The sequence below is a fragment of the Callionymus lyra genome, chromosome 6 (assembly GCF_982586985.1).
Source record: "Callionymus lyra chromosome 6, fCalLyr1.hap1.1, whole genome shotgun sequence".
NCBI classification, from domain to species: Eukaryota; Metazoa; Chordata; class Actinopteri; order Syngnathiformes; family Callionymidae; genus Callionymus; species Callionymus lyra.
Window position 1 is genome coordinate 13,771,369 of NC_141823.1, and position 13,990 is coordinate 13,785,358.

Consider the following 13,990-nt stretch of genomic DNA (forward strand, 5'->3'; position numbering starts at 1 on the left):
GAAAGAACAACTTTCTTTATCTCCTCGGCAAACCTGGAGACGTCATCTTGAAGGAGAGGAGGCTCAGATGGAGGGATGGAGAGTTGTGAGGTTGGATTTGAAAGTGAGAGGAATTCAAGGAACGTAAAGGGAAGAAAGGTGGTAGACTTTTGGACTTTTATTTTGAAAACAGGAAACAGTAAACAGGTTATTAAACAGTAACGTGTGTTCATTTTTATTTTTTTGTCTTTAAGATGTGTTTTAATCACTGACTTCTTTTCTTTTTTTGCAATAAGATGAAACAAAAACAAGTTGTTTTTAAGCCCAGAAAAGATTTATAACAATGTTGAAATATGTTTTATTAAACACCAATTGCAAAAGGAAATGTACTGCGATGCTTAAACTAAAGAAATAAAAAAATGGATTTTTTTTTCCTCAGTTTCTCAACCGAATGTGAGGGATTTCAAAATAAGGGTCTGATTATGAAATTATTATGTTAATCAGTGTTTTAATTGGGTACAACACGTATTACAGGTCATTAAAAATAAAGTTATATTTTTATGTTAAAATCTTAAGCTCTGGCAAACAGATGGAGCTTAAAAAGTTAAATACACTTTGATGATCATTTTTATTTACCATTTGTAATGTGACTGAAATATTTTTTGAATAAAACAAAACAAAAAAGACACACAAAATAAAAATCATATTTATATTCCTTTTTAAAGAAAAAACACAGTATGAACATGTGTGTTTAAAAAAAGAAAAGGATATGATTTCATTAATTATATATATATTTCTTAAAAGTTTATTATTTTTGTGTTCATTGTAAATGGCTGATTTCCGTTTCCTGTTTTCAGAATAAAACCCTGCAGTTAACCATCTACTCTAATTAAAGAACATTTTGGTTTGCTTCACTCAAATTTCCTTTTCACATGTTTTTGATCCAATAGACACCAAATCATCAATTAGTCAGTAAAATGTGTAGTAAAGTGTGTAGTAAAGTGTGTAGTAAAGTGTGTAGTAAAGTGTGTAGTAAAGTGTGTAGTAAAATGTGTAGTAAGTCACAGAAACAGTAAAGAAAATGAGTCAGAGATCAAATGTAAAAATTCAAGAGTAAATCGATTACAATTAATTATTATTATTATATATTATATAATGGTGATGAGGGTCAGGGTTACGAACCTGCGACCCGCTTGCTTTTGAGCGACGCCTCAGACGCCAGGGCGTAGGACATGGTGATGATCCTCTCCTGCTCCTGCAGTGCAGAGTCCAGCGCCCCCAGACTCAGCTCAGAGGTGTCCACGGTGGAGGCCAGCTTCTGGACGCTGCAGGGAGAGAGTCACGCATTCAGAGGTTCTCGTCTCAGACACTCGTCGACGTGCGTTTGAATCCTGGCTGCACTCTGAACCCACCTGGACTTGGCCAAGAGGTTCTTGATGCGTTCGACCTTCCGATGTCGATCCTCGAGCTCCTGAGGACTGAGCGGCTCCTCTGGCTCCGTCTCCACGTATCGCTCTGGGATCAGAACCTTCTGAGGTTTGGACAGCTGGGACGGAGAAACACAGGATTGTCAAGGTCGGATCCATCGGGTTTTTACACTGAACTCTGCAGTTAATGTTTTTATAAAAAGCAATGTTTTCCGATACGTCATGAAGTAGTCGTCCATACAATTACTTCTGCCAAGGAGCTCATCCTTTTTTTTTGTGAACAGTAGATGTGAAGATCATTCTCATGGAACAACTTTGAAGGGAAGACACTGTATCTCAGATCTTCAAAAAGTGTGGCCCGGGGGCCACGTGCGGCCCTTTAACTGTATTAATGTGGCCCTTATGAGATTGACAATCATGTAAATATTCCTCTTATAGCTAAAAGCATTTTTATTTTGTGCTTATTTTTATGAAATATATTATTATTTTTAAAGATCCAGAATTAATTAGAATAAAAAGCAACAACATTACTTTTTCGTTTTTTTTTTTTTTTGCCCTTTTTCATTCTTTTATTTGTCCATTTTGAAGTAAAAGTTTAGAAAGAAAAATTGCCTTTTACCTCATTTTATTTTTTAATTTTAAACAGTGGTAGTTTAATATACTTTGTTATAAAATGTCGTGAAATAATAGAGTATTTTTATTTTAATTATATATTTTTAGGTTTTGTTTCATCTTTCTTATTGGATTGGCGGCCCCTTACAGTGGTCACAGTATACAATGTGTATCATGATACAGTGTCTTTATTTTAAAACACCACTAGATGGTGCTGTTGGTTAAAAAAAAAAAGACGCCATGTTCCATTGAATTAGTAGATCGCAGCCAAATATTATAAAGCAGAGAGTGACACCTAGTGGTCTTTCAAAAGAATACACTGTATCATGACACCTCATCAGCTGTTTCATGAAGCCTCATTAACACATATTAGTGAGAATAATACAGTTTTAGGAGACATAAGAAAAAGGGTTATTATTATTATATAGTTTGTTCTTGGTGATCTGGAGTTCCATCTGGATCCAAGAAGGTTTTGAAGGATTAACCTCATCATTGACCAACAAGCACCTGCAGCAGTTTTAATCTCCGGTTCAGACTCAAGTGAAGGTCAAGTGAAGGTCAAACAGTCACTTCCTCTACCTCTTTGTTGAGGTCCAGGTCGTAGTCCAGGAGCTCCTTGTCCGTGTCCTGGGTCGGTGGGGTCGTGGGCTCGGAGCGAAAGGTCAGCCATTCATCGGAGTGGGAGCGGGGTCTCTCTTTGTGCTCGGGGGGCTGCTCCTCCCCCTGGACGCTCCTCACCCCCTGAGCCTCCTCGCCCTGCACCGCCCTCTCCAGCAGCTGCAGGTCAAAGTCCTGCTCGCGCCTCCACTGGACCAGAAGAAACCAGAGTCAGATCAGGATCCTTCAGTTAAAGTAGAAACCATGATGATCTGAGTGTGTCTACAAACCAGGAGCATGCATATCCAGGTATGCATGCATAGTTCGAGGTGCAAAAAGTAAAGCGTGCTAAACTACAGAAATAAACAGACGAGACAGTCAAACACAATGGAAATAATATATCTGGAAAAAATAGACATTTAAAGAGCAAAAAAAAGAGTTTTTATTTGTTAAATATTTTTACACTTGAAAATGTAATTTTTAAAAACTAAAAAACATCTTTAGAAATGGCTACGAGAAAATATAAATAAAATGCAATTTTTTTTCAACAAAAATGACAGGAAACAGCGCCACATACCGTTCATGTTCAGAAATACAACTTAAGTGTGACTCGAAGGCAGTTTAGTGCAAACAGATTAAGACCAGTTTCTAGTGAAAAAAGTGCATAAAAGATCCAGAACATGGATCTTTAAAGGTTTATATATATTTATGTTATGTTACATTGTGTCAAAGTATAACATATTTTATACCCATATCCGTTTTTAGACAAATATTTTATGTACATTTAGGAATCAACTATTATTTAAATATTATTATTTTCCTTTTTGCTCTGATGTATTTTTTTGTTTAGTGATGTTTCTACGTTATTTCTGGAATTCTTTTATTTAAGTTATTTTTGTTTGTGTCATTTCTATTTATCATTAATTAAATTAAATTTAAATATTTATTTTTCAATAAAACACATCGTTATTAACAATGTAATCAAGATCAGTCTAACGGCTGCAATGCATTATGGGATTTGTGTTAAAGGTGTTGAAAGTGACATCTATTATTTTTATATATATATATATATATATATATATATAAATTAACAAAATAAAAACGGAATATTTTGTTAATTAAGGATTTCTTTTAACACATACAGTTAAAAATGTTTGAATAAAATGTTTAAATTCAATACATAGTTGGTATATTAGTGTCACAAGACATTACTGCATTTAAAAGGATACAAATTAAATATAATGTATATTTTTCCGAATGATTTTATAAGAATCTCAAACTCTGTGTTAACAAAAAAATAATTTTGAAAATACTACATTTAAAAAGATATATAGATATTTAAAAAAGAAAAATTTCAATATAAACAGTATTGAATTCAATTATTCAATAAAATACAGATTCAACCTTTAATATAGAAATAAACCAATTCAATGATTAGAAAATAAATAAATGTAATAAACAAAAAATTGTAAAAAAAAAAAAAAAAGTGATGAATTTAGGTAAATATTCCGATTACACTGATATACTTACATATACTAATACTATATAAGTTTGACATACCTGGTGTAAGTGGTTGAGAAGAACAGCAAAAACATTATGACCACCGGCTTCACGTCATGTCACATGATCTTTGTCGGTTTCTTTGTTTTCGTGATATTGAGACGTGACAGTCAGGTGGTCATAATGTTACGGTTTGTTCGAGGCTGGAACCTCAAACGCCGTGTTAGTGCAGAAGAACATGCAGCTACAGAGTTAGACGAGTGGAGACTCCATCTACCGCCGTCCCCGTCATGCACGTCTAGTAACATACTGATCCGAAGTCAGCCGAGAGCGGCCGCGAGGACAGCGACGAAGAGCGCGAGGACGAGGAGGAGCGCCGCTCTCCGTGGCTCAGGGTCCGTTTGCGCTGTCGGACCAGAGCCTTCTGGTGCCTCTTCATCCTCTCCAGCTGCTCCTCGGCGCTCATCCTGCCGCTGGGCATCTGAGGGGTGACGGAGTACAGGCGCTCCAAGGCACTTCGGGATCTCTCCTGGGGGGGCAGCGAAGGGGGTCCGTGAGTGAAACACTGAGGCAGCGAGAAGCTGAAAGTGCTGACACTGCAGAAACTGAAGACAAACTGACTCCTGTTTTTCTCTCTTTGAACATTATGAACTAGCAGTGAGAGATTTAAATAACATTCTTACCCGATCATTACTGGGGATGTCATAGTTTCTAGTGAAGATTGTACTGGCATTGAATACATATTGGTTATTTTTTTTAAATAAAAATGTTTGTAAAAAAAAAGAAAAAAGACCAAACACATTAAATACATATTTTTAAGTTGATTTATTTTCCCATCACCGTCTGGTTTTCCTCCTTAGGTACAAAAACTTTATATCCAATATATTATTTTTTGTAATATTTAATTTTCCCTGTTTATTTAAGTTGAGCCTGTGATATTTGCTTTAAACATGTTTAATAAACACATGAACAATGTGGATTTTATTTTTCCATCTTCTTATGTGGCCCTGACCTTTGACTGCTGCAGTGCATTATGGGGCTTGTATAATGAGTCATGTGAGTCCTAATGTGAAAACTCTCTTGACTCACTAACATGTTTCAAAAGTCTTCCTCTCCAAGATGCATTTAGTTCCTCATCATGACCATGTTTTCAACTTAATACTTTATAAAGAAATCTTGGCGAACGAGAGGTTACGAGAGCGGAGTCCATTATAAATAAGTAAGTAAGTAATTTATATTTATAGAGTGCTTTTCTAGACCAGGCTCACAAAGCGCTTAAACAATCAAAACAATACTCGATAAAAGATATACTTAAATTGGTATTATGATATTATATATATATATATATATATATATATATATATATATAATATATAATATTGTGACGTAATAATGGCTTCACTCCTCCTCCAGCCAGCTGTAATAACGCCACGCTTCATTTATACAACGAGACCGTTGTTGGTGGAAACTTCTTCATGAATTGATGACGCGTGGTGACAAAACCTAATTGTTTGACCAATCACAGCAGAGTGGGGCGTGGTTTCGGTAAACAAGATTTAATCTCCAGAAAAAAAAGTGTTTCTAGTGGGCGGGGCTTAAGATCATATTCTAATGTCAATATTTCAATCAATAATCATCTTCAGAACGAACCTTCTCTCCAGCCGAGGAAACGGCTCGTCTCAGCGTGACGTACGAGGAGATGCTGGACGACTGGTTGAGTCTGAGGGCGGAGCCTGATACTCCTGCAGGACGACAGGTCAGTGGTTTCTCAACACGTGACGGGGTTCTGAACCCACCTCTGCTCGGTAGCGTCTGGTAGCCTCCTAGCGTTGGGGCGCTGATGCCGCTGGACCCGTCTCCCGCGCCCATGAGCTCGGGGTCGCTCAGACTGGGCCTCAGTTCCACCTGTGGTTCCGGGACATGGAGTTAAGTCAGGGTTCCGAACACTCGAGACTCGACGCACCTTCTCTGGTCCGTTGGTGAACTGAACGATCTCCCGGTCCCTCTTCCGCTCGTCGGACTGTCTTTTGAGTCCACGGACCGACGTGTGTCTGATGACCGACGACTCTTTGGGCAGCGGGGGGACGGCGGGGGGGTTCTCGTCTGGACTGTACAGCTGAGGTAGAGGAGGTCTGGGGGGCACGTCTTCCTCACACTGCACAGAGATGATGGTTGCTATGAGGCCATGTTCCCAACTAGCGACTTTTCGTCTTCTACTAGCAACTTTATGTCTGCAGCTAGAAACTTTAAAACTGCAGCTAGCAACTTTAAAACTGCAGCTAGCAACTTGACATCTGCGGCTAGCAACTTGACATCTGCGGCTAGCAACTTGACATCTGCAGCTAGCAACTCTACAACTGCGGCTAGCAACTCTACAACTGCAGCTAGCAACTTTACATCTGCAGCTAGCAACTCTACAACTGCAGCTAGCAACTTTACATCTGCAGCTAGCAACTCTACAACTGCAGCTAGCAACTCTACAACTGCAGCTAGCAACTTTACATCTGCAGCTAGCAACTCTACAACTGCAGCTAGCAACTTTACATCTGCAGCTAGCAACTCTACAACTGCAGCTAGCAACTCTACAACTGCAGCTAGCAACTTGACATCTGTGGCTAGCAACTTTACATCTGCAGCTTGCAACTTTACGTCTGCAGCTAGCAACTTTACAACTGCAGCTAGCAACTCTACAACTGCAGCTAGCAACTCTACAACTGCAGCTAGCAAGTTGACATCTGTGGCTAGCAACTTTACATCTGCAGCTTGCAACTTTACGCTTGCTGCTAACAACTTAATAGCTGCTAGCAACTTTACGCCTGCAGCTAGCAACTTTTTGCCTGCAGCTAGCAACGTTATGCTTGCGACTATCAACTTTCCCTTTACAGCTAGCGACGTTACATCTGCAGCTAGCAACATTATATCTGCTGATAGCAACATTAGATCTGCAGTTAGTAACATTACATCGGCAACTAGCAACGCTACTTCTGCTGCTAGTTACATTACGGAGTTAGATTAGTTAGCGAACATTATCAAAATAGATATAATTTATGATACAGTACATGGTCATAGCAATTAATTTATCCCATACTGTGTGGAAACTGTTTAGACAGATATAAACTGTAAACTAAAATGTTGATAAAATTAATTTATTATTATATAAAGTATAATATAAAATAATGCTTTCATTTGTAAAAGAAAAAAAAGAAAATGCGTAGGCCATCATTTTAGTTAAATAATGACATTATAAAAAATAAAATTGTCATTCTTTTTGTTTAATTTTTTTTTTAATAATTTAATTTCCACATTTTTATCTTACGAAATAAACCAGTTTGCATAGAACGACCAAAGTCCACCTCTCAGTGACATATTTGTATTTGTACTATATTCCCAACTCTCACTGCAACAGTCTAAACGCCAGCGCCGTCTCTCCCTCAAATCTGGTAACAATGCTGCCCAAACTCACCCAGACGGGAGCGATATTATTCTCTGTGAAGTGGTACACTGCCGGGCTGCAGGACAGGGTGGGGGTTGCAGGGCCGTGGCTACTGAGGTGGGGGCTGTGCTGCTGCGACGACCTCATCTCCATCACAGACGGGCTTCCAGACACCGAAGGCACCGACGACGCCGACACTGAAGGCACAAACTTCCTCTCTGGGGAGGCAGATGAACAGCCGAGATGTTGTCGTTGCCCCACAGGAAGTGTTCCATGCATTAGAAGAGCCGTGTCTCGGTAATGGAGGCGCGACCCTGCGTTTACCTGGGTTCACGATGGAGGAGACGGTGACTTTGTAATTGGCTTTACTGCTGCTGAGACCCGCGATCACGTCCTCGATCCTCCACAGCTCCTTCCTCAGCTGGAGCTTCTCTTGCTGAAACAACACGATGGTCTCCATTAAAACTTAATTAATTTGACACGTAACACATCCGTCAACATTTGAATGTTAGGGTTCAGCTGTGACCTCACAAAATAGTGTTTTTTTTGTTTTTGTTTTTTTTAGTTTTGAGGTCTTCACTTGGGTCTGACCGGAGAAAGGTCACAGCGGGTCATGTGTCCCTGCAGAGCAGCTTTCAGCCAGTCCACGTCGTTCTCCAGCCGACTGTACTCGTTCCACGCGTTCTCCATCTCCTGCAGATCAGTGTCAGGATGAGTGACAAGTTCACGCGGGACAATACTGTCATCCGTCAAAATTAAATCCCGAGCAAGCTAAGAAAATAAGATGTATACTGTAGATATAAAACAATATGAAAAAAATAAAAACGAAAAAATAGAAAACAATTATATTTAATAATTCTACATTATAGGAATACTTTCAATATTGTTTAATTTTACACACATTTAACTATAAATACTAACACGTAGATATGATGAACACTTTTAAATTATTTATTGTACTTTATTTTGAAGGGCTAGAAATAATCCGAAAAACGAACTTTAGTGCCAAACAAAATTGAAAAAGTGGAGTCATAGAAAACATATTTAATATATTTAGAATAAACTGCTCCTTAATAATAAAACATTATTTTACATTACGTCAAAAGATTAGTTCAAACCTTTCTCATTTTTAATCATGTCAAATAAGAGTTGGAATTATATGTCGAGGCTTCAATACAAGATGTTACAGACGAGCAGTATGGAGATATTTGGATGTTTTTAAGTGTCTTTTTCGACAAAGATGAAGACAACTGAGCTACAATAAAATGAACAAACATTTTTGCCTATAACTTTAAAATAAACTCTGAAAATAACTCAACTCTTAGTCGACATGAGGGCGGGTAGAACGTGAGTGAATTCTGGGTGAACTATGACCATTAAAAATGATGTGAACAACATGAACTTTAACTCTTGTTTGCCTTTAAGACAAAAAAAAAAACATCTCACATTTGATGCTTTTGACATTTCGGCTCTGATGTGAACCACATCCTCCTGCAGCAGCTTCTGCTGGTAGGCGATCTTCTCTGCGTGCGCAGGCTGGTCCCGGTACTGCTCCATCTGCTGGTGGGACACGTCCAGCACCGACTCCAGCTTGTCCTGAGTCAAAACAAGCATCATCAGATGATCTTCTCCTGCAGCTCAAAGTAACCTTAAATAAACAGGATTCATATCATTTTAGATTTAGAAAAATACTATTTTATAATGATGTTTACATGTTATGAATAATCTCTCAGTCGACTTGTTGTTCTTTAGTTTTATGTTTTTAATTATTATTTATTTAGTGTTTATTTGCAGAGCCAGTATCTCTGGAGGAGGATCAATAAAGAGTCATTTCAATAAATCATATTTCAGGAGTTAAATTAAACAGGAAAGCACAATATCAACAGAACGGATTAATTAATACAAGTAATGAAGAATTTATGGATTTAATAAGTAAAGTGCATAAGAAATACGTTTTTAATTAAGATTTCTTTAAAATAATGTTGAATTTTTCAATTTATTGCTTAGTTTTAAAGTAGCCAAACCAAATGAATTTTAGATTAATTTAGATGTTAATCGGAAATAAAATGACAGCAGTGGGTCAGAGACAGTGTTTTCATATATATATTTCAAGTTACCAGGAAGATAAAACAAGAACATTTTTTTGTGTAGCAAAGCAGGTTCCACAACTTTGCAGTTTGCAATTCTGACACTGGGGGGAGCCAGAAATGTATTTTCAATCCAATTTATTGCTGCTTTAAAAACAACGTGACAAATACCTAATATTTGTGACATTTGTGAGGGGTTTGTATTAAAAAAAACTTTTAAAGCTTAAAATGTTACATCTGTAGCTGGCAACATTAAATGTGAAGCTAGCAATGTTAGCTCTGAAGCTAGCAATGTTAGATCTCAAGCTAACAATGTTACATATGAAGCTAGCAATGTTACATCTCAAGCTAACAGCGTTGGATCTGATGCTAGCAACTTTATACTTGAAGCTAGCAATGTTACACCTGCAGCTAGTGACGTTACATCGGAAGCTAGCAACGTTACATCTGAAGCTAGAAACGTTACATATGAATATAGCAACGTTACATCTGTAGTTAACAAAGTTACAAATGAAGCGAGCAACGTTAAATCTCAAGCTGGCAATGTTAGATCTCAAACTAATAATTTTAGATCTTAAGCTAGCAATATTAGATCTCAAGCTAGCAACGTTACATCTGAAGCTAGAAACGTTACATATGAATATAGCAGTGTTACATCTGTAGTTAACAACGTTACAAATGAAGCGAGCAACGTTAAATCTCAAGCTGGCAATGTTAGATCTCAAACTAATAATTTTAGATCTTAAGCTAGCAATATTAGATCTCAAGCTAACAATGTTACATATGAAGCTAGCAATGTTACATCTCAAGCTAACAGCGTTGGATCTGATGCTAGCAACTTTATACTTGAAGCTAGCAATGTTACACCTGCAGCTAGTGACGTTACATCGGAAGCTAGCAACGTTACATCTGAAGCGAGCAACGTTAAATCTCAAGCTGGCAATGTTAGATCTCAAACTAATAATTTTAGATCTTAAGCTAGCAATATTAGATCTCAAGCTAGCAACGTTAGATCTGAAGCTAGCAACGTTAGATCTGAAGCTAGCAACGTTACATCCACAGCTAGCAACGTTACATCCGATACTAGCAACATTACGGACAAGTTAGCAAACCTTTTACTCTCAAACTTAGAACATGCATTTGCAATCTCTGAATTAAACAGACACGTCAACACTTTTAGTAAATAAAATAAATGCACAAACTATTTTTGTTATACGATTGCAATCAATGGTTAAGCACCATGCAGGTAATAAAACGTTTTTTTCTTATATATTTTTAAACCTTTCTAATAATTTATTAATTCGATTTAAACATTAAAAATAGAGTACAGTGTATAATTACTGTATATCAATTTAATCTTTTTATAATCATTTTTTTTACAGTTTAAATTACTTTTATTAAATTAATGATAAAGCATTTTTTTTATATGAGATATGTTGCGAAAAACTATTTTTATATTTCATATTTCATTTATAACATAAGGAATAGTTTCTCGCACAAACACACAGTGACAAAAACACAGAAAAACAAAAAAACCTTGTCGTCCTTTAAAGTGCGTATCTGCGCCTCCAGCTCCTGCAGAATCTTGTCCTGCTCACACAGTCGACTCAACTTCACCTTCAGTAAGAGAAGAAACACAAGACAGGATTTGTTTGATGAGCACCGAGAACAAGCGGAACAGAGAAAAGGAGGATGTTTGGATCACAGAGACGCTGAAGTCTTCGGCTCAACGAGACAAATTGATCTTCTTTGTGTGGCGGCGCGTCAATAAGAGGCGTCTGCAGCCGAAGCCCGGAGGAGTTTCCTCTCATCGCCGAGGCGAGAAATATCAAACGCTCTGGAGCTGTCAAAGTTTGAGGTCAGATCTGGTAACACCAATTATGAGTAATCATAATCAAAAATCCATATTTTTTCGCGCTGGCTTTTTTGGGAGAAAGCCGCCTTCATTGGCAGTGACAGATTTGTTTTCCCAGAAATGGGTTATGTGTTTATGAAAACAAGATCATTCTGCAAGAGTTCACAGTCTTCCTCGTGCGCTGTATTCCTCCCTCTCAGATCTATTTATCATTCTCTTCTATTAATAATTAAGCTGTTTTTATTTGGCCTGCCGTATATTGTTGTTTTTTAATTGCATGAAATATTCATTGTTTCCAAGAAACAAATTTGCTGGGAATTTTCTTATAAATTAGTAAAAGTGCAACAATGCTAATGATGAAAAGCCAGGACATCCATCTTATTTACCTCCATTCAGCGGGAAAACAAAGACGGCGAGAGAGCGGCGCCATCCGGCAAATCAAACTGAAAAATTTAGCAGCTCGTCAGCTTTAAACTCCCATTACATGTATTTTTCCCTTTAAAATTGTGGAAGGAAAATAAAAGTCTCCGAGAGCAGCGTGGACCGGCGTCCCCACAGTGTTGGTGATGCGTGTACGTACAGTTTGAGAAAACACACAAGCAAAGTCAAGCTCATCTCTGGTGGATTCTAGAAAGATTTTTTTTTTTTTTTTTTTAAATGAATAAATAGGATTTTTTATATTGCAACTTATAGAAGGATTGACTCACGTCGGCGTCGCTCTCCGCGATCTTCACAGGCAGCGGCGACTCTCGCTTCAGACTCTCTCGCCCGGTGACCTGTGGTGACCCCGAGAGAGAGTTTTTAAAGACACTTTATAACATCTTCATGAAGCCATTAAAGGAAGAGTCAGCGAGGATGAAGTGATGAAGGTGAAAGAAGAAGGTGTGGATGATAAACAAAATAATGGATTTAAATGCTAACCTTTGAAAATATTGACTCTAAACTAGTATGAAGAGTTTTTTTCTTTATTATTCAAGCGAACAAAAAGTTGCTTCAATGAAAAAAATTAACAAAAAAAAGTTCCTTTAACCAAAAAAATGCTTCAATCAAAGAAATATACATAGAAACTATAATTTCATGTTATTGAAGTAACTTTTCTTTAATACAACTATTTGTTTTGATTGAATAATGCATAACAACTAACTTCATAAACCAGCTCCCCTTAAATAATGATTGAAAGCTGAAGTTTAAAAGATTAAGTGACTGAAACGTACCGACATGAGATTCATTAAAATCTAATAATGATCAGGTTTGGTTGAAGAAAAAGTTTGTTGTTTTTTTTTAAAGTTGGGTAGATGACAAGGTTTACGCAGCACACAGACATGTGTGTGAAATACTGTTTTTATTTTAGTGAGAAGGTAAAAATAGTACAGAATCAAACAAGTACTCTGACTTAATTCTTCATTTATCAATTTTAAATCTTTATTTCTATCACAATAACTGATAAACCTGGACTTCTAAGGCTCCTATGTTGAAAATCTAGGGATGCGCTGGTGACGCAGTGTCATGTTGTTTAGAGGTCAGTAGGTGGCGCCCTCAGTTTAAAAATGAAGGGATGTTTCATTAGAACAGATGTTCAAAACAAAGGAAAATAGTGCAGAGACCGCCATCTAGTGGACTCTGAAAATAATGACACTGCTTCATCTATTTTTAAGTTAAATATTTTTTTCCCAACAAATTACATATAAAAATGAAAATGTATTGCAAAACATATTTGATTGGAGTTAATTAAATTAATATAGCTTTGTTCATATGACTTTTAAATTAAATATATAACCAATAATCTCCAACAATCTCCATACAATAGGACTTTTTTTCAACGGGTCACTTTTTTTTCAAATGTAAGATTCTTTAACATAATTAAGAGAAAATACATTTGTTCTCAAGGGTAATAAAGTAGATTTGTAATTTTTACGCAAAATATCAGGAATTTAACCTTCTATTACATTGGTGCATTCATTATAAATTAACTGAATCATTGATCAATACATGTTGACCAATCACATGTGGCTTTCACACAAAAAAGGAAACATTATGATTAAATACATCAAGTACAAAAAATACTTTTTATCAAAAAATATCTTAAACAATATTCAACAATAAAGTCAATTTTTCATCCTCACTATTATTTAAACCAAACATGAGAATCAAATGTCAAAAAAAAACAAAGTTGAAGATGTTTTTCCAGCACATGTCAAATGTTGAGATGAAAAAAAAAGGTTGACTCGAGCAGATCTTGATGCAACATGCTTCTCCGTCGGATCACATGACGTCATCATGTCATGAACAATCCCCCGAGAACATGCTCCGATGTTCATGTAAGATCTATGGAACGCGTTCGACTGTCATGGTCTTACATTCTGAGAGAAGCCAAAAGCAGGAGGAGCGTTGTCGAGCACTTTATGAACCGACAAGATCATCGGGTCAATACTTTGGATCTGTGTTCAAGCAGACGGTGACGTGTAGGAAAAGATGTCATTTCAATCTGACATCACTCAGA

The 13,990-nt window shown here is 37.0% G+C and overlaps 2 protein-coding genes across 8 annotated transcripts in view; one reads left to right on the top strand and one right to left on the bottom strand.

The window, feature by feature from the left end:
* The window catches only part of alx4a (ALX homeobox 4a), a 314,532-nt gene that overhangs the window by 152,611 nt on the left and 147,931 nt on the right, over positions 1-13,990 (top strand). The window lies entirely within an intron of this gene.
* The window catches only part of plekha7b (pleckstrin homology domain containing A7b), an 84,957-nt gene that overhangs the window by 5,224 nt on the left and 65,743 nt on the right, over positions 1-13,990 (bottom strand). For 3 of the 7 annotated variants that reach the window (XM_087793738.1, XM_087793743.1, XM_087793740.1), the window contains 13 exons: positions 12,198-12,266; positions 11,172-11,252; positions 8,995-9,144; positions 8,140-8,241; positions 7,873-7,984; positions 7,579-7,766; positions 6,079-6,270; positions 5,912-6,020; positions 5,766-5,857; positions 4,426-4,644; positions 2,598-2,825; positions 1,392-1,525; positions 1,162-1,304 (listed from right to left, as the gene is read on the bottom strand). In XM_087793738.1, the coding sequence (XP_087649864.1) occupies positions 1,162-1,304; positions 1,392-1,525; positions 2,598-2,825; positions 4,426-4,644; positions 5,766-5,857; positions 5,912-6,020; positions 6,079-6,270; positions 7,579-7,766; positions 7,873-7,984; positions 8,140-8,241; positions 8,995-9,144; positions 11,172-11,252; positions 12,198-12,266 (1,819 nt within the window). Of the gene's footprint in view, positions 1-1,161; positions 1,305-1,391; positions 1,526-2,597; positions 2,826-4,425; positions 4,645-5,765; positions 6,021-6,078; positions 6,271-7,578; positions 7,767-7,872; positions 7,985-8,139; positions 8,242-8,994; positions 9,145-11,171; positions 11,253-12,197; positions 12,267-13,847; positions 13,929-13,990 lie in introns of all 7 variants that reach the window. The other 4 variants (XM_087793737.1, XM_087793739.1, XM_087793741.1 and 1 more) reach the window with 2 other exon arrangements.